The sequence below is a fragment of the Aspergillus flavus genome, chromosome 1 (assembly GCF_009017415.1).
Source record: "Aspergillus flavus chromosome 1, complete sequence".
Taxonomy (NCBI): domain Eukaryota; kingdom Fungi; phylum Ascomycota; class Eurotiomycetes; order Eurotiales; family Aspergillaceae; genus Aspergillus; species Aspergillus flavus.
This window is the reverse complement of record NC_092406.1, coordinates 5,263,432-5,290,725: the sequence shown is the minus strand read 5'-3', so window position 1 is coordinate 5,290,725 and position 27,294 is coordinate 5,263,432. Positions and strand designations below refer to the sequence as shown.

Below are 27,294 nucleotides of genomic sequence, written 5' to 3'. Positions count from 1 at the left end.
GCTTGATAACAGCTTCGACCCGGATGTTTAAATCATAATGCTCTGCGTCTTCTTCTAAAAAACGTTCACTTCAGCGACTTAATCTACTAGTTTATTAGTGTGTATGCGGCTGGCTTATGTCTGCCACAGAACCCTCGGATTCCCCGGCTCCTAATGGACAAGGGGAGATCTCCTCAAATTCTCACGATGAGGGGCACCGACTAGAGCAAAAAGTGACACCAGGAGATTCTGGGCCATCTCGTGCGTCGCAGGATGAGCCACTCGCCGATTCGAAGGATACCAAGGATTTGAAGCAAGACGATATGGAAGCAGATATACAGGATACCCCGCAGGGTGCAGTTCCAGAGTCTCCACGTTCAGTAACTACACCTGTTGTCGACCCGCCGAGCACAACACCTACCCAACAAGAGTCCCTTCCGGAACGGATGAAGGGATTGTCTATATCTACAAACGCCTTAGATCGTTCACCGTCGCCGAACACCGATCGACCCCCTCCCCCGCCGGAGAAAGACGACGCATACCTTAACCAGAAACCTCAGTCTGCGCCCACTTCCCTTTTGTCAACAAAGACATCCTCTGAATGGACTGAAAAGGAACTACCGGAAGTACCGGAGCGGGGGAAGAAAGTTGATAATGGCGGGGCTGGTCGAGATGATGTCTCCCAACCGGAGATTCAAAGTATCATGGAGCAATTCCAGGATTCTGCGCATGGCGATAGTGAGGAGCTGATAATGTCACCTCGACTGGAGTTAGCTGGGCAATTCTTTGGTGGACAAGGTCACTTTCCCCCTCGACAATCCAGCCTTGATCAAACAAAAGCAGCAGGCGAGGGCGCCCAGGCTTCAAACGTCAAGGTGGGAGCGCCATCCACTTCTCCCGAGAAACAACCTGCCTTGAGCTCTACAAGCGTGCACAGGAGATCACTTGTAGAAGAGCCAGCGCTAACTCGGCGCTCGTCCACGTCGACTTTACCTCCCCCACCAGAACCAGAGCCTGATCAACCTTTCGACTTTCATCGGTTCCTGGAACAACTGCGACATCGTACTGCTGACCCAGTGGCCAAGTTCCTACGTTCGTTTCTCAATGAGTTTGGGAAACGGCAGTGGATGGTTCATGAGCAAGTTAAGATCATCAGTGATTTTCTAGCTTTCATTACTAATAAGATGGCCATGTGTGAAGTTTGGCGTGACGTCTCGGACGGCGAGTTCGACAATGCTAAAGAAGGGATGGAAAAGCTCGTCATGAACAGACTGTATTCGCAAACATTTTCCCCGGCTATTCCCTCCCCGCCCACCATTCCAAGAAGTACAAGTCGGAGCAAACGAAGAGAAATGGAGAGGCTCCATGGTCCCTGGAGGCGCGGTCAGCACCAGGAAGATATTGAGCGGGATGAGGTGCTGGCCCAGAAGATCCGTATTTATAGTTGGGTAAGAGAGGCGCATCTTGACATACCACCAGTCGGCTCCCATGGTCGTCGCTTCTTAACTCTCGCCCAACAAGGTAAGCAGATCTTCATCCCGGCCATATATATATTACTTACGTCAATTTTAGAACTGTCGAAGATTAACAGCTACCGGGCACCCCGCGATAAGGTCATTTGTATCTTGAACTGCTGCAAGGTCATCTTCGGTGAGTGACTGTCTAAGAAATGATATGTGTGGGCGTCAACTCACAAGGATACTACAAGGTCTACTGAAGAATTCGAAATCATCTGATACTTCAGCCGACTCATTTATACCCCTTCTAATTTATGTGGTGCTACATGCCAATCCCGAGCATTTGGTCTCTAACATTCAATATATCCTTCGCTTCCGCAATCAAGACAAGCTCGGAGGAGAGGCCGGATACTACTTGTCCTCACTGGTAAACTATATAATGCAAACCTCGGCAAATTGAGCGAGTAACTGACTGATATATAGTCTGGCGCCATCCAGTTTATTGAGACTCTGGACAGGACGAGCTTAACAGTGAGTGACGAAGACTTCGAGCGGAATGTTGAAGCTGCCGTCTCGGCCATCGCCCAACAAAATCGCGAATCGGAGTCGATAGAGCCGAAGTCGACCCAACGATCACAGTCTACACCAAGGTCTTCGGTGGATGTCCCACGGGGCCGGAGAGAGACAACACAATCCAACGATGAAGACAACGCTCCAGTAGCCGGGCTCCTGCGTACTATCCAGAAGCCGCTTTCTACCATTGGAAGGATTTTCTCTGACGAGCCAGATTCGCCAGAGGAACGACGGACACACTCAGCGACAACCTCACCGGTTGGCCCTTCACCACGACTTAATCCAAATGTTTACCAGCCACCTCGTAACAGTGGCGAGGAGCGACGATCAGGCGAACGGCCCCGCAATGCATCACAGCCACGGCGGGCTAGGACTCGTGATGCACAGGATGCTGCTGTTCGACAGGCTAGTGCAGAGGACGCCGAAGCACGGAGGATACAACGTGTTGAGCACAACAATATGGTGGAGACGTTATCAAACATGTTCCCAAATCTAGACCGCGACGTCATTGATGATGTTGTCAAGATGAAGGAGGGGAGGTAAGTGTTTCACCGCCATTGCCTAGATTCGACGCGAAAAGAAAGTGGCTTACGTTGTTTCACAGGGTTGGTCTAGCAGTAGACGCATGTCTTGCTCTTAGTGCTGAGTAAAATCCGCGGTAAGGCTCTGTAGTAGTATAATTACTAGACTGGTCCATCGCATGGACTTTGCGCTTCCGTCTATGATGCCCATGTGGTAGTAGCAATTCATGTACTTATTGCGTGCCTTGAATATGGCGCCTACTTGTATTAATTGATGATCACAACTGCTATAGAAAGCGGTGCTTCAATATACTTATCGTAAAGATTATTACCTTAATCAATGAAATTTATTTGTAGTATCCATATCTACTCCAAAGCGATGCCAGTAACAACAGCCTGTATCTCTATTTGGAGTGAGACAGCTTCCCGCCAGTTGGAATGCCAGCCTGGAGGGAGCCGTACTACTACTTGTAGCTACTACGTTAGTACTACTAGGGAGGGATAACACCTGAGGCAGCAACAGCCCCTTGCGTCTGTGACCAATCATATCAAAAGACAGTCACCTCGCTTACACTAGCGCGTTTTCCCGTGACCCCACCCGTCACATAAAAGCCTCCTTCCTCCGACCACCTTTTGAACTTTTCTTCTTTCTTTTCTTCATACTTACCTTGTTTGGGTGGCTGCGATCAAGAAGGCGGTCCACCACGGATTGGTCCCTGCATTGCACAGCGCGGCGGAACAATCCGTTCAACGGCCTTCGGGTCATTGACAGGCGTATTCTTTGGCACTCTTCTCTCTACGAGAGATACCCTTTTCATCAGTTCTTGGGCTATATGCTCGAGGTTGGAGAAGAGGTTCTTTTAGTCTCCCTGTAGAAGTACGCATTCTGCATTAGTAGTCCATCTATTTAGGGTTGAATCTGTACCTTCTCATAACGACTATCGGCTGGTCTGGTTGATCGTTCAAAGCTTCATCACAATTTCTCCCTGCCTTGAGAGAGTGCGAAGTAAAATCCTTAACGCCATACGCACTAGCAGATTGCTGCCCGTCGCTCGTATGTGTGCCTGTCTGATCTGTAGGTCAGACTCATTCGTCCTGCCTGGGTTTGGGCAATCTGGTAAGACCAGCCAGAATTGTTTGTCTCAGCGTTGTCTGCCACGTCACTCTTGTCTTTACTGTTGCTCCAAAGCGCTTTACATTCGCCTACATTCAAGCCCAAAAGACCATCGCATCGGCGTAAATGAAGCTATGGTTTTAGCCATAAAGCAACATAAACGCCTTTCCCCTTCCCCGACCGCTTGCCTTACGTAGGACGCTCTTGAGAAGCACAATCAGAATACTCTACCTCTCCCCCCTTGTGCACTTTTAAACATAGCTTCAGAGGAGAGGGTAGGCAGTTTATCAGATAGCCCAATTATACCTCCTCCTTCTACAAGCTCCTCACAAAGGTCGTGGTCCAGCAGCCCGACTAGACCCAGTGATGCACAATATCGCAGCGGCCATCTTCGGCGCGCAAAAACCTTCGTGGGCGATGAAATACCCGCAAGTATCAGTCACTATATCGATACAAGTATTTTCCATAATTTAACCGACTATGGCCTTCACCAGGTGTCCGAAAGGCTCTGGAGTAAATGCAAGGAACTTGAGAGGAAACCCGCAGGGGAGGCCGAATGGATGGAAACTTTGTATGCAGCCATCAACGATTTAAAACAGGAAGTGTTTGAGGCTGTTCGTAATCAAGGCAAGCTTACATTTCCCCGAGTACTATGTTGAGATCGGGACGTATTAGGTCCTAATCCTCTGGTTAGATTGGCGCATTTAAAATCTCCAGTGCAGAACCCTCGGCCTACAATTCCACGAAAACGAAGCCAGTTACATCAGCTTTTACGGGGGAATGCCACCGCTGATGGTCTTTACCAATCCACCGATTCCTCGCGTGCAATTGAACCGGCTATTTTCAAACTGAAGGATCCCTGGCCAGATATATGTGTTGGCCTGTCGGACGACAGCTTAGCAGATGCCCTTAGGTCCACAAAAGATCGCTATATCACGCAAAGCCTCTTGCTCGATATGCAAGATATCTCTACCTTAATCAGTGATCCGCATGTTACTCCGTTGGGCCTTCGTTTCCCGTTTTTGATAGTCGAGGCAAAGGCCGGTGCAACTGGATGGAACCTCTACCAAGCCCAGAACCAAGCTGCAGTGGGTGGCTCAACAGCCCTTCTGATCCTTAAAGGTCTCTCGGGTCTTCGAGATGGCCAGGATCTGAATAAAGAAAATCATGATGATGTTGAAGCCAGTAATAAGTCCGGCCAAGCTTCACCTAACATCGAGTTAAACATAGTCTTTTCTATTACTACTGAGGGGCCAGTTCATGAATCATGGATTTATTTCCGAGAGCCTAAAGAAGAAGACTTGCATGGTCTGCATAGGAATCTGGCGGACAACCTTGAAAGATGAATCGCCGAATTTCTTACGTCACCTCTCAGCTATTTTGAGATGGGGCAATGGTAAATTCAAAGATCAGATAATTAGCGTTCTCAAGGATTTATGAGCAAATCTGTCGATAGAACCGGTCTGGTTGAACACCCTGGCGACACTCTTTTCACCAGATGATCGGAACTCTCCCACCGGGCCGAAAGCTTTTCCAAGCAAACTACTAGATTCTGTCTATATATATCAGTAACCTTGCGGCATCGGCTCTCAACCCGGATCAGATATTAATAAATGTATCGAGTTAATTTATTATGCATTCATTGCAACAGGGAAGAACATTTCTATTCAATAACACTCAACTGACAAAAAATTACATAAAGTTTTAAAGATTTATTATACGACGTTTCCACCCCGAAAACTACGATTTGTCGATGGCCTAGTATAATAATATGTTAGACACAAGTGCCACTAAGCAGAATAGTTCTGTTGCAAAATATATAGTAAACAAATAATGTCAATCTCACTCGACCAAACTAGCATATAGCATCAAAGCCGTGCCTTCAACACCTAATGATCCACAACAAATACTACTCGCTAGGCGTACAACTGACAATGGGAATATAGAAACAAGCAAAAATAAAACATACAACAGGAGGGATTCGCTGGTGGTCACCCACCCAACTACTAACCTCCCGGCGTGTGGCTTAAGTACGGCTGAGCGGACGGGAAGCCCTGTTCTCCACACCCTATGGTCGTATGTACTGGTTTTCACTGTACAGTAGTATATATAGAGCAAAATCACACTTGAAAATTGGATCCTTATAACCATATGGTGGCTGCTGCTGCTGGGGAGGAGGTGGGTGGCGTTTGAACTGTTCCTCTTTTCCTGTCTAGAAGGCGAACACATATTAATCAGGAACATGATCGAATCTTATTGCCAGGATTGAAACTCACTTGAGTGCATGATAAGCTCCAGCAACTATAAGGCCTTTAGTGAGGATTCCCATGGTGACAGTGGTAGAAATGGGAGAAAGCTTGGTGCTAAGAGAGAGTCGAAAATTCGTAGTAGGAATTGGTGTTGGTGCTGATTTATGAGTTCAAGTGAGTCCAGAGCATATCTATAACATCAGCTCTTGTCAGAAATCGCTATCTGTGTGTGGCAGTGTCTAATCCTCATTTTTACAGCCCGTCGCTCAATCTCTCCTGAAGGGTAGTTATGACGATAATGGAACCAATAGTTGTACCAATTTCATAGAGGGTATCCGTAGATGTTGGCCTATTGGCCCACCCTAGACATAGTTATCGGATGTGGGCTGTTGGCTGGGTTCTTCTTAGCCATCCTGAGCGTTGGTCATTTGAGCTCGCAATCGATGTGAGAGCAGGAGCAGCGATCAACAAGCAAAGTGAATTTAGGTTCTAGAAGGTATCCACTAGAAGTATGAAGCTTCGGGTACAACCTAGTGTCTTGGTAGCTCTCTATTCCTAATTAGATTAAGTCTCCGCCTAAGGCATATTTACACTACTCACAGATCCGCGGTTATCATTCAATTCTGTTTCTTTTAATGATAAGCATGGTAGCCCTGTTAGTGATTTAACTATTTACCGAATCGGGATAAAACAGTTGCCAAGACAATCTATACTTTTGAATTGACGTAGACTGCGACTTCTCAACCTCGAGGCATAGGACCAAGGACTAGGACCAATAATACCTACTAGTTGGGTCGAAGTGCAGATTGTATCTTGGCATTTATGTTTTCCTGTCTGGGTACAAACCGCGAAATGGGGCTGAGTTTGGTCTATATTCATCGAATTTGAGTCTTGTTCCATGGGGCACCAGTGGTACTGCCTAGGCATGATGATTCTCCTGGTCGATCAAGACATGAGTTCAACAGGCCTGCGGACAACTTATAAAAAGCAGCGTTTTAGCCCTTGTGTTTGAGATTGACAATTAATCCTATTTCTCTAATCAAATATCCCTATTCACTCAAGACGTTGTACCTCTCTCTATAGCTACCGCGAATTCAACTCTCTCCTCAAATGCCTGATAAGACAATTGATTGACACCATGCTCGGTGAATGCTAATAAGAATCCAGGACACTGCAAACCACTATAACGTTTAAGAATGATAAACGGATCCTGAACCATGCTGCGAAAGTACATAAGCAGTTCGCGCAAAAGTTGACTCAAGGAATTGGAGAAAAGAATTTTTACAGCATCGTCTTTTTCCAACCGCTACCTTCATTCTACGCCGAAATCAGGGAGGAGAAGGGGGGCAGCATGTTTGCAGATACCTTGAAAGATCATGATGCCGTTCTCTGGACTGCCGGCGTGTTCGTGTACACCAACCAATCCAACTTCGCTGTCGCTCAACTCCGAATGAATGAAATGGTTGCGGAGCTTAAGAGCTTTCGGCCTCAGTTGGTGGAGAGAATCCGCTGATTTATCTGAATTATGCCGACTTTACGCAGAATCCCCTCGGGAGCTACCCTATGGAGAATGTGGACCACATGCGAAAGGTCGCAGCTAAATATGGTTCAAAGGGAGATCTCCAGACCCGATTTCCTGGCGGCTTCAAGATCTCCAGAGTGGAAGGAAGCCTAAACCCGGATTCTCCGTGATGAATAATGGCCACAGTCTTGAAACGACCGAGAGATGACTTTGCTTTTTCCATTTTTGATCATTTGCTCCTCTATTGTATGTCCCAAATAGAACACTAGTTTCGTCAACTCTTATCATTATTGCTATTGTTGTTGTTATTTGACCAAGGATAATCTTTGAATCTTGACTTCATCATAATCCCCTAAGTTTACGCATATTCATTCCGGAGTCCTTCTCAGGTACTACTAACATAGGATTTGATAAGCAATAGAGAATGAGTATAGAAGAGAGTGAGCATTATGAATCCAAACGAAGTGTTCTATAATCATATTTCTTGTCGGCGTAACGTTTTGAAGGGGCGGAACTGCTGATTCAACTTCGGCAGCGAGGTAATGTTCGGTGTTTATATGTGATATTTACAAGGGAGAGTCTGTCGAACGCAACCTTGAGATATGCTATTTTCTCACTCGTACGATGTCACAGTTTAACCTTGCGAATGGTTTTCGTTTATGTATAGTACCAAAACGTCAGTTACTGTATTTTATGGAGTATGCACGCTCGAGTCTACATTCTGCCCTCTCGCCCTATGTTTGGCCGTCTGCTTGTCCAACATCCTCGGTTGATACTGCAATTAATGCCGCGCAGTGTCAATGTCCAAGTAACTCTCCACTAACATCCTCAGCTCAACCTCACTCATCTCTTTCACACCCAACAACCCATTATCCAAATGGCCAGAAAAGTCACAGCCGTAGTTAGGATCCCCACATCCAACGATAGAGAATCCTAGCATTGCTGTATCTACATCTGCCCGGTCACCTTTGGCTAGCTCCGCCAAACTCTCCTTCCTCACATCTTCCGTATCCTTCACAACAGTTTCCCATGCCTTTCCATCTTTATCCTTCGCATACTGGATCAGTCTGTTCTGAGTAACTAGAGCCGAATGGATATAAACAACCCGATTAGCAGTCTCAACCTGATGCTCAATGACACCGAGAACGCCCTTAGCAACATCCGCCAATTTCGTGGCACTGAATGGCACACCACCCCCATTATATAGAGTCGCAGTGTGCTGCTTCAGGTCCAGAATAATGCCCGTCTCAAGACACCAGTCTAGGAAAAGCCCGTTGGCGATCGAAGTAAAGGTGAACTCTGGATGGTGATTGGACTTGTCGAGGAGGTACTTCTGCGTTGCAGCTTTAGGCGCACACACTGGTAGTTGCACACTTAGAGGATTCAGAGAGTCCATTCCGAACTCGGCTGGGATGAATCGCTTCACGCCTGCGGCGACGGCCGCGTCAATTAGGGGGTTTTGACTGCCTATCGCCGACGTAGCGAGGCAGGAAACAACGACGTCGACATCTTGTAATGCGGGAATCAGGGATTGTACGGAGGTGAAGTCGACTTCTTTGATGGTTTGATTTGGGTGCGGATTCAGTTTAGATGAATTTCCGCCTATTCGTGAGAGGACTGTGACATGGTATTCTGCGTCGAGGAGGGCTTTGAGAATAGGGATGCCGAGGTTTCCTGTGGCGCCTGCTAGTGCGATTTGCGTTGAGCGCATATTGTTATGGCGATTGATTGGCCTGGTCTAAAGTGAATCTTGCACTCGTAGGATTGGGAGTGGCGGTATCGTCAGGAATGGGTCAGTGGAGAGTTTTCCTGTTGTCATGGAGAAAGAGAAAGATGTCACCAGTTACCAGCTCCTTTCTGGGTGTTTAATAGATTGATTTAATTGCATTGTTGGCTCAACAAATCGGGGTATTTGTAATGATTTGTGAGCATGCTTATCATTATTAAGATATCTCTCTATTTGTAAGCTCTGTTTAGTTCTTTGTAGGTATTGGTTGGGAAATCATAATCGATTCAAGTCAATCAATCACTGAAGCTCCTTTACATCACCAGGGAATTGATGACACAGAGTAATATAAAGTTCTATTTGGTTACGGTTTAATTGAGTGATCAACTAAGAAATATGAATAACAACCTCTATAGTTGATCCGTACAAACAAGCCGTGCTCTAGAAGATAGGCACAGAGCTTGTAAGGCGCATGTTTTATTTACTTCCTCAGGATGCTCTGAAGTATTGACTTGTCACACTGAAAATAAAAGTATGTTTACCCGATCGCTTGTTGAACTTCTTAGTTTTAGTTATCTTAGTTATACACTGAAATGATTTTAACTGCTGTTGATCTTGTATCCGCTTGATAGCTTCGACAAAGTATTTCTTATAAATGACGTCAGTCGCTCTTGCCACACTTCCCGCAAAAATCCCACATAAACATTGCCGAAGTCCCCTCAATAACTTCCAGTACCTTTATCTATTCTCATTAAATCATCTATTATTCAACGCCTCTATCGCTCCATCAAAATACTGCCAAAATGCCTATCCCTACGTATAGCGAACAAGACACTTCGAACACTCCCTCCACTGGCACCGCTGGCCAGGCGTCGCTCGAAACCGTTTCATCCACGAACAGCGGCGCTGGTCGTGCCCTCGGGACTGGATCTGGTGGTACAGTTGCGGCACCTGGATACTCCTCTGCGTCGGGAGATAGACCATTGAGCAAAGAGGAGGCGGATCGGTTGTATGAAGAAAGGATGGAGGAGGAATATGCGAAGAGAGACGGAGGGGCATGATTTAAGTCTGGCCGCGGGGGTGATTTACCGGGCTTATTTGGCATATTGGAGGGCTATGATGCTATGATGCCATGACGCCATGACTGTGGAATACTGGATATATGAATATTCGTGCAGTTCAGTACTATGTTTGGTGGATTGCTGGTCCTGGGACTGTACCCTAATGGCTTGTAACAGATACAGCAATAAGCACTATCCTCTATATCCTAAGTTTATAAGCGATTGAAGAAGATAGGTAGATTTACCATTAAGTATTAAAAATTTTGAGAGGTTGAACGATTCGACAAAGCGATATATTCAAGTTGTGTAGTTTGAACCAGTGTGGCTCAATATGGCCAAATTTATAGACATTTGGGAATTATTACCAAGAATAGACCTCCTTTATGATGAGATAATATATGTAGACAACTTGATAATCACATTGTGAAATGCCCAGAGAGATATATCTGACGTTCCACCAACAGTACAGTTCAGTTGAATGGTTTTAGGTTACCGCGGCCTTTAATAGAACATATTGTTGTCAGTCAATGAAATGATTCAACAAATAGTCGCCTGATCTGGCAAGGATATGAATGGTCAGGCAGTTCTATATCAGTGTCACTAGTCTGCATTCAATATTTAAAAGATGATGCAAGCTTAAAAGCACCAATCACTCCTCAAGCCCGCAAGTCCTGCGCGATTCTTAACATTTTCCGCGACAGTTAATCTGTCCTCCCCCGTCTCCTCAATCACAACCCTGCGCTTCATTTGGCTTTTTTATGATAACTTCCCGCGTTTATCCACTGCTACGATGATAATCTAGATCTGTTTTAGAGCGACAGCGGGACTCATCGAAGACACATACCTGCCGTCTTCATATTCGAAGAAATAATGCTTCAGTGGAGGCCCAGGAGGGTATCTACTGTTGGTATATTACTCCTTAGACCTGATACGCTGTAGCACAGCTTGGGCTGCGCATAATAACGAAGCAGTCATGGGCAGGTGAACATATACCGAGCCTTATGAGAGACCACAATCGGTAGTACGCCCAGTAAACTTATTTTCTGCGTTTATATGCTCATTCTTCTGTTCAAAAAGGTCTCTTGAGTTTCGTGAAACCGGCAACTGAAAGGCTGCCCCAACCTCATGCTTAATACTCGTCATTTTTTTTTGGCAATATATCGCGGCCATGGATCACTTCCTTGTCCCTCATGGTTTGGCTACTATGTAACTCCGAGTTAGCTTCACCTTACAGTTCAATCAGGTACCACTAGAAACACTGGCCAACAACTCCCGGTCAAACAGCCTATTTATAGCCCCTGAGAACGTGTGAAGGCTATGATACTATGATGCTATTCATATAGGATACTATGGATATATACATCTTCGTGCAGTGCAGGACTATATTTAGTAGATTACTGGTTCTGGAGCTATATCTTAATGGCTTATAACCGACACAGTAAAAGCAACTTGTGTGATTTGAACCAATGACACTCAATATAGCCAAGTTACTCATCTCACTCCTGACTAATATAGACATTACCAAGAATAGATCTCTTTATCGAGATAATAACACGTGTATGATCTGCTCTTGATTATACACATTTCTTCATGTCGTCTATAGAAGACCTTGTATAGAATTGTACAGCTTACTGTGATGAATTTTTGATAAATTGCCAAAGCACATATCTCGTTTATAGAGTGCTGTGCCTGTGGTTGGAAAATGCTAGCCCAGTGTGACAGAACACGAGGTTGACTAAGATCCCTAACCAAGTAAATGTGGTGATATCTCTACATAGAAATCCCTACTGTAAGCCCTTCGAGCATTTCTCAGCTTGAATAGCTTGCCCAAGGCAGAGTTTTCGAGCTTGCTGCTTATTGCTTATTCCTTACCAAACCCCTAGCCTATAGTGATTTAGAAAATATAGAGAGCGCGTAGAGCTATGATCTTCTATTACAGATGACTCAGGTCATTGCATTTGTCTTAAGCCTCTCTTCTTAGGCGTTCTCAAAATGAAACCGCCAGCATGTCTCGGGTCTTAGACTCTCAGTTCCCAGATCAAGTTGCACCTATTTAGTCTTGAGATGAATTTGCCAAAGTCGATCAACCAGCCAACACACGGGAAATTTCGAAGGTGAGATGCTCTCTGGCAGATAAAGATACCAGTCGTCTTCCTCTACCAGACTCAAAGTACGTGTCAATACGGTGCACTCTTAGTAATGGAGATAGAAACCACTGTCCTCCAAACCAATAATCCCAGTAACAATATATTCGCCACTGGGGCTGGGCTCCTTTTTAACCATAATGTTGTTAATTCTAACATCGCCGTGGGTGAACACTGACCCAGGTATCAAAGTCGAATTGTCATATTCCAGAAAAGAACGAAGAAGCTTCACATAAGTGGTGCTGCCATAGTGACGAGCAGAGAATTGTAAGCTGTTAAACTCCTTGGTAGTTGTAATATTTTTAAACAGGGTGCATTCATCAACACGAAGCTCTTTGGCCCCTTCTCCGTTAACCCCACCTAAAGGACTACCGTCATCCTGTCGAATAGTTCTCAGACGACAGAAAATCTCATCCAGCTGGTGTTGTATCGATATCTTCTCTTTATGGGATAAACTAGGCCACGCTTGGGCTAAAGTTTGGCCTGGAATATATGACATAAATATAATGCGAAAAGGACCCAATGCTATCAGTCCATGGGGCCTTGGAGCAGAAATATCAGGTACCTGCTTCTCAAGGTATTGCATACTTGTGTACTCCGTATAGTCCTTATTGCCTGTTATAACTTTGGCAACAATGTCCTCATTGCACTTAACCACCACACCTCTAACAGAACTCTCCCAGATCTTTGGTGAATCCCAAATGAGTTGTTTCAAGGATGCAATAAGCGATTGCTCTGCGTCGATTGACTTATTATCTAACCATCCTCCCGAATACTGTCCTAGCATAGCGGTCACTTTATCAGACAATGGATAGATAACTGTAGCAATCTCTGCAAGATCGAGGCGTGTTCGGAACTCCGGAAGACCCTTTGTCTCAGTCTCTTGCTCTATATGTGATGCAGCCTTTGGTCCGGTCGCAATTCTTATCCTGCGAGAATAGTTCTTTGGGAATGCAGATAACAGATTGACTTCCGGTTCATGGCTCAAATGTCATAGAGTTCGTCTAGTACCTGGAAATTTATACTCGCAGCATATGATAATTGACCGTATTTAGCGTTTCGATGTCCTTGAATATATGAGTCAGAGAACATCGACATCAAGTCTGCCGCTGGGTTCTTCTCTAATGCGGCCTAGAATGCCAGCATGAGATCTCTGTTCCATTGTGCCGCGTTAGAGGCGGATAATGAAATTGCTGGCGCAGCCTCAACCATGTTGGGGGATTGAAACAGAAGCCGATACTGAAGAAAACATTTCAGTATCTAAATAACAGTAAAAGAGAGAAAGTTGTTGGTTCTCGAGGTCACTATTTGTACTGCGTACGAAGTTTGCCGGAAGCAGCTCTATATCACGTGACATATTTAAAAAAAGTCTCCTGCCCTCCGTTTCGAACCCGCTCCAATAACAAAATAGCCATTCTGCACCTCCATACATTCCTACCTCTATATCAAGCTGATAAATGCTCAAAAAAAAACTGGTAGCTTCTCTTTGATTGAGCGTGTCATCCTTAGTGCAGGGGCCATGCTAATCTTCTCTGTATCGTTTCAAATTGACCAAATGCCCGAAGGCACTTGTTCTTCTTTACAATGATTTATATACCCTTCAAAAGATAAATCTGAGCAGTCTGATTGGCTGATGGTTTAGTTGAGCGGGAAGCGTGGGCTTACATAAGTGCCAGGAACATCAAATGCGAAAACCCCGCTTTGCCGCCTCTGAATCACCCTTAGACGAGGTTCGTATTGTTTGTCTATGTGCTGAGTTTTGGAGTAGTCTAGAATACGATGAGTAATACTCAATGCATGGAGTCCTTACTTTGTGGTATGTATGTATCTTGGCTATCAATTGAGTATCTTTGTGGCTGAGGAGCACGAGTTGGGCGTAATCTGGGTACAAGATATATAACAGACTGGTTGTTAATCACATTTCAAAAGAAAAAGAAATAATAAAAATAGAAAACTGACTATGATTGAATTAGCTGGGGATTGAGAAAGTCCAGGATTTGATCAAAGATGGAGAAGACAAAGAGAATGAAGCAAAAAGCAAAACCCACAGTTGAATTCTAAAGAGAAGTGAACCGGCAAATCTAAAGTGTGGTCCAAGTGGTCCCTCGTATTTCCGTTTGAATGAGCCGGCATTATTGGCTCGGGGCTTATTCGAACAACTACTAGCAAGATCAGGGGTATCGAATGGGAGACATCCCAACCTTCTCTTTTCCTCGATAATTTCAACACGAGCAGTTATGGATCTTTATCAAAAAGGGGTCCAAGACGCAAGTTGCTTGACTGTTACCGCGTTCCCAATATTTTTGTGGTGGTGTGCGCCGCGAGACCCACGCTGTGCTATTCCTGTTCCTGACGCAGATCTTCTTGACTCGATCTTGTCCTAACAGGCTAGTTCGACGAGAGTTTATACGTCGACTAGTACAACTGCAGTTGGTTGGAACCCAAGATCCTTCATTTCCGCAATACGAGATGATGAGCCTCATCCCACTGTACCAGCCCCTTTTGGCTGTGGATCTACGCTGATCCGCGGAAAAGCATCTCCAGAATGGATTTCGTTTGGTCCCTGAACCTCGAAAAGACGTCTATTCTAGGGCTCGGCTTGAGACAGATGTTAGAGATGCTAATCTCGAGTTTAAACACGAGCAGTAGTTGCTTGGAGCGTTGATCACTACCCACGGGAGACGTATAGCGCGAGAGTGATACCACTTTTGGAAAAGCCATCTGAATGTTGAGAAGTTTGATTGTACACTCATGTGCTTCCACAATTCATGTCTCGGGGGAATATAAATCATTGGGGGTCGCCATAAAGAACAGGATCTTCAAACGCTCATTCACTCCTTTCGTTCATTAAGTTTAACAGGACATACTTCATCTTTTGCTTGAACCAAAAACTTCATCTATAATACCCTCTTTATTTCCCAACGTTCCTTTTACCACATAACAATGCAGTTCAAGACGCTTCCCTTCCTTATTTTGGCTGCCACAGCCCTCGCTGCCCCTGAAGCCCAGCCAGGGGACACGGACAGCGCCCAGTCGTACATTGACCAGCTTGAAAGCCTGTAAGTGCTGATGCCGACCAGAAAGTTAGATTTACTGCTGACCCACGAAAGTGCTACCCAGACAGATATGCCCGAAGGCATGCCAACCAATATGCCTTCGATCAACACGCCTCCCCCTTCCATCATGTCGGTGCTCATGACTGCTGTCCCTGCCTCTCTACTCCAGGATATGGGGAACGCCGCTTCTCGATCATCCTTTGCCAGTGAGATCAGTGCCGGCCACTATCCCGACTGGTACAAGAGCCTCCCCGGCGATGTCAAGACCTACATCTCCACTGCCTACCAAACCGACGCGCAGGCCACCGGTGCGCAGAAGACCGGCGACTCCACCGCCACCAGTGGACCTAAGGCGACCGGCACTTCTGGCTCTGACTCCAAGTCTTCTACTTCGGAGGCTGGTGCTGCCCCTACTGGTGCTGTTGCAGTTGGCTTGGCCGGTGCTGCTGGTATCCTTGGCCTTGCTATTGCGCTGTGAGATTCAATTTTGCCTGTTCTCATTATCCGCATCCGAAGAAAGGAAAATGTCTCTTTATTATACAAATCGCCTTAGATATATCCCATTCATTATCATATCTTAATGCATTCTTATGTCAGTTCGGCTTAGCCTTCAGTTCTCTATAAAGATAGCACTGCTATTCGTGGCCCACTTTGCGTAGTTTCTAAAAAGCCAAACCCCTTTTGGGGCTTCGATGAATCGTGACTGAGCTGATTTAGCTTGAGAAACAAAGAGTTCGAGAATGACAAGACTGTGTCCAATGAAAGAATGCTGACATAAAAACGGTGTGCCTACTAGTGTCCTTTATGTCCTGGTATTTAAGTCACTTGGATGTAGGTTTCTTTCCTGACCCTTGGCAAGTTACAAGGTAAATCAAAGAATCAATATCTCTTCATTTAACAATCTTTAACTCACATAATCATGCTTACCCATCTTATAAATACATTCACCCCTTCCACCACTCCTTCTGGCACTCCTTGTTATTGGCAACTTTGGTGCCATGATCCATGGTCTTCATCTCCTACCCGAGAACGGCACCATCGAACGCTTCAACTTCACAACCCCATCTTCCGCTACCACCTTCCGCCGCGGCGGAGCCACAGAGCAGGCGCGTGAGCAGATCGGAACGGTCACACTTCACGTTAGAGATAGCGAGACTGCCGACAGCTTCCTCGATAACGTTGAGACACGAATCCGTAAGCTGCGGAATGATTCCCTGAGCTCGAACCCGGCGCAGCTGCAGATAGGAAGTGCTGAGGTGACTCGGCTAGTGCGAGATGTCCTTCAGCCCGTGGCGCTCGATGCGATTCACGAAAGAGAGGGGCGAGATCGCTCTATGAACGCGACGCAGACGTACCCTGTTTTTGTTGCTTACATCAGACGCTCGAGGGCAGGGAGGATCCTCACTGAGCCGACGAGCTTTCCTTCATGATTTCCCAGCAGTTCTTGCGCTCACGATATGAATAGTAGTTGTGGTGTTTTGAAATAACAGTAATATATTAACACAATTTTGTTCTGTATGTAGCGTGCTTTGTTAGAATACTGTATGAATAAGAGTAGTTAAGCATGTAGCGCAGCTAGTCAATAGAGTATTAGCATGCAATGTTCGATCTTGGTATTGACATTAGACTGCTAAATGGGCAAAATGCCTCTATTTCATGAGGTAAAAAATCTCCGACTATGTAGTACATCTCTGAGACAGAAAAATGTTTATTCTTGATGTCATCCATAGCATTCTGGAGATTGCATTGGCACAATATGGCAGTGCCAGTTTCTTCAGCATACTTTTTATCTGGCTACACCATCGACTCCAATGCTCGCGTCATGCACGTCCGTGACGCCACTCCTGCTTTTTAGATGCACAGCACGTCAAGCGCGTCATTGGTGAGCACAAGCCCAGAGGCGATTTCAACTGAGGCTTGAAGCGGCCTGGAGGCATATCTCCGACATGACAATGACCGAGCTTGGTTAAGAGCGAGCAAACCAAGAGCTACCAGGAGATCCAATAAAAAGGCGTACATGTAAGTTTGCCTAACGGTCAATCTCCTATAGTCTCGGTATATTCCAGAGTAATTCCGAGTCCGACGGCAAACCGACATCATCGTCCAGTCTGAGGCCTGCAGCCAAAGAACCTTCTTCCAAGCATCCACCACTCACAATCCCCCTAATTGTAATCAGCCCAGACATCGCGCCAATCACCGTGACTCCATTCGCAAAGCCTGGACCGCTGTCGCACTGTCCATTTTAGATTGGAGAAAGGATCTTCGAGGGCTGACTATTAACGGAGATGTGATTGGCCGGCCCGCAGGGAGACCTGGGCCGTGTGTTTTGGAATAGAAGAATGTAAGATTTTTACCAGGAGGTGATGGATCTCTTATAAATAAGAAAGAGCTAGGCCTCAGAAAGAGTCTTCCTCATCGATCATCCATTGCTATTTAATCCATCCTCCTTTGTAAAGGCTCACTGTGTGCTGGATAATTGGAAGCTTATACACGGCGGAAGTCTAGATTGGGCCATATATCTGCCGACCTGACGTCAGTGCCACTGCCGGCATTTTTGCTTACTTCCTTCCTCTTTCGTCAATCGGATCGACATTGTAAAGAAAAAAAAAAGCGTTTCTCATACTTCGCTATCATCCTCGTACTCTCTTCCTTCAACAACACATCACCATGGCGCTGTTATTCCTGAAACAAAAATTATTTCCTGGTCAAGATAAGCGTTCCGCCGGTAAACTTGGTACGTCTTCATCCACAATCACTTGGGGATGAGAATAAAAGCTGATTTGTGCTCAGGAAAACCCTTACTCGCACCAGACGACTCCACTCTCAACAGCGACCAGGATGACATTGAATCGCAACGATCCTACAGCACCTTCCGTCCTTCATCTCCTACTTCCGAGTCGGGGAGCACCAGCAGTTCGCGCTCAAGGATCAACCCGCGCATCGTGTCGGACGCCATCCTAGGTCTTTCGGACGGACTCACCGTCCCATTCGCACTGAGCGCCGGTCTCTCAGCGTTTGGAAACACAAAAGTTGTCGTCCTAGGCGGTCTCGCCGAACTAGCAGCCGGTGCTATATCTATGGGCCTGGGCGGCTACGTCGGGGCGAAGAGCGAAGCGTAAGTTTTTCCTTATAGAATATTAAGTTACAATAGGATCGCAGCATGCTAACGAAAGCTGACAAATAGAGAATCATATGAAACAACAGTGCGCGAAACAAAAGAACTCATTGAAACATCTCCCTCCGAAACATCTATGATTGTCCACGATATCTTTTCTACATATGCACTCCCGGAAGAAGCCATTTCTCAGATTAATACCTCACTGCACGCCTCTCATGACCGACTTCTAGACTTCCTCATCACGTTTTATCATAAGGAGTCCGAGCCGGATTGTAACCAAGCTTGGATCTCGGCTATTACGCTTGCGCTGGGTTACTTTGTTGGTGGATTTATTCCGCTTATACCGTACTTCATCTTCAGTCAAGTTATTGTCGCTCTTTACTGGAGTATTGGGGTGATGGCAATTACGTTGCTGGCCTTTGGGTATGTCAAGACGTGTGTGGTAAGAGGGTGGCAGGGAAGAGAGAACATTGCTGCGGGCATTAAGGGTGGAGTGCAGATGTGCTTTGTTGGTGGTGTCGCGGCGGGAGCTGCGATTGCTCTGCTAAGGATGTTCGGTGGTGGTGCTTGAGTATCTTTGGTCGTTTCTTGATTTTATGGGCATAATAGACAGCGACGGGCGTTCAGGAGGGGAAAATTAATGATGATACTCGATTCTACTAATAAACGCATAATATCCAATAGACATCACAATATAACATCTCCACTTGAAGAACATACCATTGAACAACATTATATACAATAATAAGAGAAAGCATAAATTTAGCCTTTCAAAGCCTTCCCAACCAAGTCCTTCGCCCTCTCAGACATGTCAATCTTCAAAGCCAAATTGCGCCCCTCATCCGACATCTTAGCCCACGTCTTCCTCAAGATCCCCAAGACCTTCTCCTCCTCATACCCCTTCTCAAACTCCTCAAACTGATCATCCAAAAACACCAAACAAGCCACATCTTCCAACACCTGTGTCTCCGAATCACTCTTCAAACCCTCCTTCCTCACCAACGCCGCCACCCTCCCCGCCTCCTCCGCCGAATAGCCCGCCTCCAAACAAATCCCCTCCGCGATCTCCGCCTGCCTCTTCTGCAATCCACTCCGCCAGGAATGATACCCGATTTTGGTCATAGGATACGAAGACCGCGGCACCTCCCAGCGCTTGAGATGCTGGGCACGAATAGCGAGACGGAGGGTGTCTGGCGCGGAGGGACAGCGCAGGGAAAGGTATTTGGTCATTTTGTTGGCGTAGTGGAGTTCGTAGGGAATTGGTATGGGGGAGTCCGGAGGGGTGATGGTTTTGGGGTCTTGCGCGTGCGCGGCGTCGATTAGCTCGAGGGCTTTTGTGTATTTGTCCATTGTGGCTTTGGTGGGAAGTAGGTTCGAGGACGAGGTGGTTGTTGTTGTGGTTGTTGAGTACTCTGGGAGGTTGCGGTAAAGTGGGATGGTGATAATGATAAATGTTACGGATTGGGGTGATAAGAAATCCGACGTTAAAGATTGGTTCGTTTGGAGTGTTCCACTGGTTTTTTACTTTTGGATTGAATTTAGGTTTTGTTTGGTTCGCCCCGCGCGGAATTATTCGATTGGTTCGTTTTTCTTGTAGATTTGGTGTGTTTTTGATTGGTGGGTTTGCGATGTATGTAGTAAGTAGTCCCTGTACCTGGTTTTCGTTTAGTGGGGAATTGTTGTTGTTGTCGTGGCATGGCCATTGAGGTTGCTGATGCTGACTGCCAGAGGCTTGTTGGCTACTTATTTGGCATTCAAAGGGCAACTGAAAATTTTGTCTTGCCTTTGCAGAAATCCGATATCTCAGCAGATTGTCGACTTCTAATTTAGCAACGGTTCTAGCACATCCAAATCCATCTCACATGGCTATATATACATATCCCTACAACTTGGCCCTCACTTGTTCGGCAGCAGCTTTCAAAGATCTCCAGTATTGATCTTTCAGACCCAAAACCCCGAATCCCAACTCAGCCCATTTATCATCCCACGGCGGCAGCTCATAAGCAGTTGTCCCCGGCGCAGGCGGGCCCGCTAAGTCCCGGAGGAAATCAAAATACTCCTTGAAGTCAGGCTTAATCTCATGGAAGAGGGAACTCGGACCCTTATACTTCAACCGCTCGACCTCCCACAGATCCTGCTCCTGCGGACTAGGCAAAGCCTTTGCATTCCGACCGGCGAAATACCGTGCCACAGCGACAGCCTGATATTCATAGACCCGGAAGCTAATGGCCGCTCGCACCTGGCCTACCAGTGCTAACGACGGGTCTCCGATCTTGAACACATGTTGGTAGAACCCGGCTACGCGGTTGTTAGGCGTGGTAGGATTGGGACTGAGGAACGGATAGGCGAGCTTGAAACCCGTTGCGAATATGAGCTTGTCCACGTTCTCGACGACACTCCCGTCCGCGAAGATCACATTGATTCCTCTTTCTGTTGTTTGGACGCGCTCAATCGTCGGCTTTCCCTCGACATTGGGAAGGTCCCAGGCAGCTTGCAAGGCCTCGTTTTTGCCTCGTAGGGAGAGATATAGTGGGCCCTTGACGATGGGGTGTAGATCCGCTACCAGATCGGCGGAGGATATGCTCCCACCGACCACGATAACTTTCTTATCGACGTAATCGTTCGCTGAGCGGAATGCCTTTGAGTGTTCGAACTTGGTAGGATGGGTACTAGCGGCCTGGTCCAAACCAGCTATGTCCGGGATCCAGGGGACGTTGTAATGTCCTGATGCGATTACCACGGCATCGAAGTGTTCTTGCCACCAGTAATCTGCTGGCTGGTTATTGTGAAACTGACCTCGTTTCCGGAGCGTGATGGTCCATTTGTCATCTTCCTTTTCTACTCTCTCTACTGTTGTATTGAAAGAGACGAGGTGAAGATACTCCTTAAAGAGGTCTTCTAGGTATGAAGACACAACCCGGAACGGACGGGAGGGATTCGACTTCCCATATTGCCTGACTGATAGGGCGGAATTGACCTCTGGAAACGAGGAATGTGTGAATGCCATGGCTCCAGCCCCGACATTGCTGTCAAGGGTGTCGTAGATGGCTGTGCGCGCTGTTGTGTCTTCAGGTACTGGGGGTGTGAAGGTTGGGAAGCTTAATGGGATTTTGCTCTGCTTCACACTTGACGAAGTAGAGGTCGGAAAGGGATCGGGGATTGGGTCATAGTGCCAGAGACCTCCGACTCGGTCTCGTCGTTCGAAGACGCGAATGGTGTCGAAGATCTTCTCATCATTCAAGGCTTTGACGGCAGAAACACCAGATGGACCGGTGCCAATGACTGCTACGCTGCGGTATCGGGGACCCATGGTATTATAATTTAATTGAGAGTTAATGAAAAGGTCCAATTGGTAGTTTATGAGAAAAAAAAGAAAGTATCCAGACATTCTAATCCATACACCTCTCTATCGCCCTTACTTATAGTTGACTGACACCTGCACTATTTCTCAGCATCCGTTGCGCAAAGATACCCCACAGTTTCGACATAGTAACTAAACTGTTCGAACGGTTGTCGCTCGATTGTTGAGATATCAGTCTTTGAGGTGATTGGGGTTTCGGCGGGTTAGCCTGACGTGATTCGCGCTTAGTATGAGCTTTGCATCCGTGGAGGGGGATGTCGGCAACCAGCGTGCAATTGAGTAACAGGACTGGTCAGTTAATGCTAACTCAATCGCTTATTTCTTGTGTCACCTGAATTATTCAGCCTTTTTGTTGTGTGTACTCTCAACGAGCAGATTTTATCTTTCTCGATACCGATGTCGCTACCAAGTGGAAGAGCGATCTAATTCTTATCGGGCAATTTTCGTGCCAGTTCTCAATTATCTTACCAGCGGACTTTGTGATATTGAGTAACTATTGACGAATTATGTACGTATCTCTGATCATATGTTCAATCATGTAAGCACTGACGGATTTACTGGCAGGTTCAGCATCCCTCTAGTCCGTGGACCCCGTTGTCAGTGGTCCACTTGCAAGAGCCTATTCCAGGCTCAGATGCATTCTTCCCCTGATACAAAACCACATTGTCATAGTAAATATCATAACAAGGATGGTTCTCAGAACAGGTGACAGTTGAAGTCACCTCGCCTTCGTTGGTAACATAGCCCGTGCAATTGGCAAAAGTAATGTCAGAAACGGTCATCAGACTCGTACCAGAGTACGAGCCGTTGTCACCCTGGTTTTGATTGATCGTAGGACCTATATTGGCACCCTGAGCCTCAAAGTTCGAGAAAATGAGATTACTGACATTGCCCCGGCCGCCGCCGCGGGGGAGACCGGCACTGTCGTAGGAATCCTGCGGGGTGGGGACGCCAGTCCATGTCTTGATGTAGGCGCTGCCGTGCATGTCATCGTTGTATCGGATGATCTGTTTTCGTTACTAGCTGTTGACATGGCATATAGCCATGAAGAAGGAGGATACGTAACTTGAACTTGTCGATTCGTACATTATCTACGCTCGAATCTTCTTTATATTGACCCAAACTGCCGATGGCGATGCCATTGCCGCCGCGACAGGTGACGTTGTGAATATTAATATCGTAGGATCTGGGTTTGATAGCTATGCAGTCGTCTCCGCCTTGGTATACGAAGTTGGTGAGACGGATGTTTCTCGCGTCCATTGTGTCTGTCGGACGATACGTGCTAGTCTATGCACATTGAAATAGGAAGCATAGCTTTAATTACCAAACCCATCTGTGTTTTGAACCCAGTTCTCTCCGTAAGGTGCATCCACTGCTGTCGCATTGCAGGTGATATTGTTAAACTGCATATTAGTGCCGTTCATGATATTGAGGGCCCAAAGCTGCGGGTCCTTCACGTAGAAATTGTCAACGTGGACGTCCGAGACGTTCCAGAAGACGAAGGGCATCGATCTTCCGGGCTGAGTGTTACCCGCTTCTGCGGTATACCAGACATTGCCGTTGCCATCGATACCTCCAGTGCCGTATCCATCGATGGTGATGTTGCGTCCGGTGATCACGAAGCCCGCAGCATGGTTCTGGAAAGCAACAGGGTAAGAGTGATTGCGCCAGTAATCTAAATCATCAGAGAACTGTAGGGGAGAGGTTTCTGTTAGTTGCACATGGTATGGAGTGTCAAATGCATGGAGAGTCGCACCGTCCATTTCCCCCGCCATTCAATTGTCACATCACTAAGGATTGGATTCAAGCGCGAAGCGATCCAATACGACTGGTCTTCGCGGAAGACAATGGTGCCCCCGTTGCCACATTTCCGAAACGCTTCCAGGAGTCTCGGCACATCGTCCGTCTGATTACCATTCGCTTTGACCGTGCAGATATTGCCCTTGCGGTCGATCTGGGACGCATGGCTGATAGCAGATAACCCTAGCGACAGGGAAACCGCGACAAGAGGAGTACTCAGCCAACGCATTGTCGGGGATATTTTCTTGAAAAAAAAAAAAAAAAAAATTATGATACATAGCCCCCACCAATGTTTACAGACTACTATACTGATCACGTATACTTTCTACTTATCGCTACATTTCGACGATATCGATCAGACTTTCGCTAAACTTTCAGTGGCAGATGTACCGAGATTCTTCGATCTGCGCCCCAGCACGAAGCTTGTTCGCCAAAATCGCAAAAATGTGGAGGAGGATCGGCTTCTGGAGGAAGAGGAACGATTTCGCGTCTACGGATGTGTCAGTCGCTGCCCCAATAGGAAATTCTCCTGACAGAAGCTTGTATATATTCTCCGCCAATAATGCTTCTCGGTAGACCATAATTACGCAACTACTCAGATACTACCCCCGGATGGAATTATAGCGAGGAATAGAAGGCACCCGATGAAGGAATAGATCAACGGTGCCTGAGAATCGAATCCTTCGCTAAATCTTTCAGTACGTCGTACTTGGCTGATGTCATTCCTATTGACTCCTTGCCTCCCCTAGAAAATACCAGGAATTCTCCGAGAACTAGGGAGAAATTAGGCAAAAAGAGGAAAAAAGAGGAAAAGAGGGAAGGGACTCCATTTGTCTGACCATTGGATTATTGAGGGTCCATTACTGATTCAGATTAATATTAATACTATTGATATTCATAACTCGAAGAGAGTTGAGGAAGTGGAGCCAAACGGGACGCTAATTGATCGCTGGATGAACGGTTTGCGGCCAACACTTTACCGATATTGGGTAATCCGGGGACAAGACCCAAAAACCAACCCCTCTTCCCCTCCCCTTGCAAAACATTCCAACACCGATTAGGCAAGCCTCTAATATAGAAGTCAGCCCGACAAGTTGAGTACTTAATTCCACGTATCCGCCGGACGAAAATAAAACACACAATGACTTGTTTCGTGCGGTGTACACACTCTCCCTACTTTTCGACAGGGTAAAAAACTGCTGCTTTCCCTTTGGGCATTCATTCCCCATTGAATGGCAAAAATGGCTTTGGGGTACCGATTACCTCTCCTCGTGAGTCTGCTGGCACTCTTTCAATTTGCCCTGGCGCAAAAATGCTGGCGAAACGTCACATGTACCGGACCGAAAGATAGCGCCTTTCCAGGGCTGTGGGAGGAAAATATTTACGCGCCATCGTCCAGAACTGTCAGCCCTAAGCGGAAGATCTTATCACTGGCCAGACCGAACGCCACGGTCGATTATCAAAAGTCTAAACCGTATACGTTGAACGGCAATGGATCGGCAGTGGTGTTCGACTTCGGTATCGAGGTGGGCGGCATCGTCACCCTGGATTACACCTCCAAAGGCGGCAGCGGCGCCTTGGGCTTGGCTTTCTCCGAAGCGAAGAATTGGATCGGAGAATGGTCGGATTCCTCCAATGGCGCTTTTGGTCCCGATGGTGCCCTGTATGCTAATTTCACGAAAGATGGTTCCGCGTCGTATGTTATGCCGGATAAGTCTCTTCGTGGAGGTTTTCGGTATTTGACTGTATTCTTGGTCACAGAGGACCAAGTCTCTGTCGATGTTGATGCCGTGAGCTTGGAGATTGGCTTCCAGCCTACCTGGTCTAATCTGCGGGCTTATCAAGGATATTTCCATTCCAATGATGATCTCCTGAACCGTATCTGGTATAGTGGTGCCTATACGCTGCAGACCAATGCCGTTCCCGTGAATACAGGCCGTCAGGTGCCTATGCTCAAGAAAGGATGGGCCAATAATGCGACGATGGGACCTGGAGATACGATCCTCGTGGATGGTGCCAAGCGAGATCGTGCCGTATGGCCGGGCGACATGGGAGTGGCGGTTCCTGCGGCGTTTGTTAGTACTGGCGACTTGGAAAGCGTGAAGAACGCCCTGCAGACAATGTACGATACTCAGGTATGTATATTCCTTCTGCAAATATCTATCTTTTGCATCTAACAATAACACAGGATAAAACAACGGGCGCTTTCGACGAATCAGGACCACCGCTGAGTCAAAAAGACTCGGACACATACCACATGTGGTCCATGGTAGGAACATACAACTATCTGCTCTACACTAACGATACTTCCTTTCTATCGAAGAACTGGAACAAGTACCAAAAGGCTATGGACTATATCTACAACAAAGTAGACAATTCAACCGGTCTACTAAATGTCACCGGCACGCGCGACTGGGCCAGATGGCAGCAGGGATACAACAACAGCGAAGCACAGATGATGCAAGTACCGCCCACCTTCCACAAGATTCCTCTTATCTAACAAATACCAGACTGTATCATACCCTAACAACAGGCGCCCAGCTAGCCTCTTGGGCAGGCTCCAGCAGCCTTACAGACAAATGGAACGCCCAAGCAACAGACCTGGTACAGTCCATCAACGAGTATTGCTGGGACGACGAATACGGTGCATTCAAAGATAACGCCACAGCCACAGCGCTACACCCACAGGACGCAAACAGCCTAGCTCTTCTCTACGGAATCGTTGACCCAGACAGAGCCAGCAGGATCTCCAAGAATCTACTGCAAAACTGGACCCCAATCGGTGCAGAGACGCCCGAACTCCCGAATAACATCTCCCCATTCATTTCATCCTTCGAAATCCAGGGTCACTTCAAAATTGGCCAGACCGCCAGAGCACTGGAGCTCATCCGACGTAGCTGGGGCTGGTACCTCAACAACCCCAACGGCACCGGGAGCACAGTGATCGAGGGATATCTAGTAGACGGTTCATTTGGATACAGATCCGACCGCGGGTACAGTCACGATCCGTCGTATGTTTCTCATGCACATGGGTGGTCCGCCGGTCCAACGAATGCCTTGACAACCTATGTTCTGGGTCTTTCTATTACGTCGCCGCGCGGCCTGACGTGGAAAATTGCGCCGCAGTTCGGCGATCTCAAGACCGTCGAGGGCGGGTTCACGACATCGCTGGGGAAATTCCAGGCGTCGTGGGATAAGAGCCCGGATGGGTACACGTTGCAGTTTTCCGTGCCGCCTGGAACGAAGGGGAATTTGACATTGCCGTATGTGAGGAGCTCAGAGAAGCCGTCGATCACGATTGATGGGAACAATATCAACAAGGGCGTGTACTATGTCGATGATACGGCGACGATTACCGTCAGCGGTGGAGGGAGTCATAGAGTTGTAGTGTCGTAGAGCATTGATCTCGTAAAACTGGTTGCTTTCTATAATGTCCATGTATAACTTTCGCTCCAATGCCAATCACCATTCCATACTACGAACCATCTCAACTCACACCCCAACAACTATATCATAGTCACTAATACCCCCAAAATAAAACCCCCACAGCAACAAAACAACCCCAGCTAGTCCCCCGCAAACAAACATCCAAATCACCAACCACAACCAAGGG

General features: G+C 46.8%; 11 protein-coding genes across 11 annotated transcripts; 7 read left to right on the top strand and 4 right to left on the bottom strand.

The window, feature by feature from the left end:
* Positions 1 to 116: 116 nt before the first annotated feature.
* On the top strand, positions 117 to 2,659 carry F9C07_11015 (putative guanine nucleotide exchange factor Vps9; the record flags this gene model as incomplete). Its single annotated transcript, XM_041287897.2, has 5 exons — positions 117 to 1,500; positions 1,552 to 1,629; positions 1,688 to 1,863; positions 1,920 to 2,548; positions 2,614 to 2,659. The coding sequence occupies 5 exons, from the start codon at positions 117 to 119 to the stop codon at positions 2,657 to 2,659; spliced, it is 2,313 nt and encodes a 770-aa protein (XP_041140154.2).
* Positions 2,660 to 4,600: 1,941 nt separating this feature from the next.
* On the top strand, positions 4,601 to 4,990 carry F9C07_2102698 (uncharacterized protein; the record flags this gene model as incomplete). The annotated part of the gene is made up of 1 exon (XM_071508945.1): positions 4,601 to 4,990. The coding sequence occupies one exon, from the start codon at positions 4,601 to 4,603 to the stop codon at positions 4,988 to 4,990; it is 390 nt and encodes a 129-aa protein (XP_071366035.1).
* Positions 4,991 to 8,196: 3,206 nt separating this feature from the next.
* On the bottom strand, positions 8,197 to 9,126 carry F9C07_11014 (uncharacterized protein; the record flags this gene model as incomplete). The annotated part of the gene is made up of 1 exon (XM_041283869.1): positions 8,197 to 9,126. The coding sequence occupies one exon, from the start codon at positions 9,124 to 9,126 to the stop codon at positions 8,197 to 8,199; it is 930 nt and encodes a 309-aa protein (XP_041140155.1).
* An 818-nt stretch (positions 9,127 to 9,944) lies between these two features.
* F9C07_11013 (uncharacterized protein) lies at positions 9,945 to 10,202 on the top strand (the record flags this gene model as incomplete). The annotated part of the gene is made up of 1 exon (XM_041283865.1): positions 9,945 to 10,202. One exon carries the CDS (start codon positions 9,945 to 9,947, stop codon positions 10,200 to 10,202), a length of 258 nt encoding a protein of 85 aa, XP_041140156.1.
* Positions 10,203 to 12,395: 2,193 nt separating this feature from the next.
* Positions 12,396 to 13,558, bottom strand: F9C07_2200163 (uncharacterized protein; the record flags this gene model as incomplete). Its single annotated transcript, XM_071509473.1, has 3 exons — positions 12,396 to 13,234; positions 13,372 to 13,477; positions 13,556 to 13,558. 3 exons carry the CDS (start codon positions 13,556 to 13,558, stop codon positions 12,396 to 12,398), a joined length of 948 nt encoding a protein of 315 aa, XP_071366034.1.
* A 1,731-nt stretch (positions 13,559 to 15,289) lies between these two features.
* F9C07_11012 (uncharacterized protein) lies at positions 15,290 to 15,880 on the top strand (the record flags this gene model as incomplete). Its single annotated transcript, XM_041287898.1, has 2 exons — positions 15,290 to 15,405; positions 15,457 to 15,880. The coding sequence occupies 2 exons, from the start codon at positions 15,290 to 15,292 to the stop codon at positions 15,878 to 15,880; spliced, it is 540 nt and encodes a 179-aa protein (XP_041140157.1).
* A 520-nt stretch (positions 15,881 to 16,400) lies between these two features.
* F9C07_2102694 (uncharacterized protein) lies at positions 16,401 to 16,832 on the top strand (the record flags this gene model as incomplete). Its single annotated transcript, XM_041283866.1, has 1 exon — positions 16,401 to 16,832. The coding sequence occupies one exon, from the start codon at positions 16,401 to 16,403 to the stop codon at positions 16,830 to 16,832; it is 432 nt and encodes a 143-aa protein (XP_041140158.1).
* A 1,045-nt stretch (positions 16,833 to 17,877) lies between these two features.
* F9C07_11010 (putative calcium transporter) lies at positions 17,878 to 19,843 on the top strand (the record flags this gene model as incomplete). Its single annotated transcript, XM_041287899.2, has 4 exons — positions 17,878 to 18,136; positions 18,193 to 18,517; positions 18,587 to 19,072; positions 19,297 to 19,843. Exons 1-4 carry the CDS (start codon positions 18,070 to 18,072, stop codon positions 19,841 to 19,843), a joined length of 1,425 nt encoding a protein of 474 aa, XP_041140159.2. The 5' UTR covers positions 17,878 to 18,069.
* Positions 19,844 to 20,402: 559 nt separating this feature from the next.
* F9C07_11009 (putative dimethylaniline monooxygenase) lies at positions 20,403 to 21,830 on the bottom strand (the record flags this gene model as incomplete). The annotated part of the gene is made up of 1 exon (XM_041283871.1): positions 20,403 to 21,830. One exon carries the CDS (start codon positions 21,828 to 21,830, stop codon positions 20,403 to 20,405), a length of 1,428 nt encoding a protein of 475 aa, XP_041140161.1.
* A 617-nt stretch (positions 21,831 to 22,447) lies between these two features.
* Positions 22,448 to 23,910, bottom strand: F9C07_2102690 (galacturan 1,4-alpha-galacturonidase C; the record flags this gene model as incomplete). Its single annotated transcript, XM_041287908.1, has 4 exons — positions 22,448 to 22,888; positions 22,968 to 23,146; positions 23,206 to 23,572; positions 23,638 to 23,910. 4 exons carry the CDS (start codon positions 23,908 to 23,910, stop codon positions 22,448 to 22,450), a joined length of 1,260 nt encoding a protein of 419 aa, XP_041140162.1.
* A 654-nt stretch (positions 23,911 to 24,564) lies between these two features.
* On the top strand, positions 24,565 to 27,244 carry F9C07_1143005 (Six-hairpin glycosidase-like protein). The gene is made up of 3 exons (XM_071507617.1): positions 24,565 to 25,816; positions 25,870 to 26,141; positions 26,192 to 27,244. Exons 1-3 carry the CDS (start codon positions 24,914 to 24,916, stop codon positions 27,075 to 27,077), a joined length of 2,061 nt encoding a protein of 686 aa, XP_071366033.1. The 5' UTR covers positions 24,565 to 24,913; the 3' UTR covers positions 27,078 to 27,244.
* Positions 27,245 to 27,294: the final 50 nt, after the last annotated feature.

Bases quoted from the DNA above. Each gene is read 5' to 3' on its own strand.
- F9C07_1143005 (XM_071507617.1), top strand. From the start codon at position 24,914: ATGGCAAAAATGGCTTTGGGGTACCGATTACCTCTCCTCGTGAGTCTG. The intron at 25,817-25,869 runs GTATGTATATTC...ACAATAACACAG, and splicing joins AGACAATGTACGATACTCAG to GATAAAACAACGGGCGCTTT. The intron at 26,142-26,191 runs GCAAGTACCGCC...AACAAATACCAG, and splicing joins AACAGCGAAGCACAGATGAT to ACTGTATCATACCCTAACAA.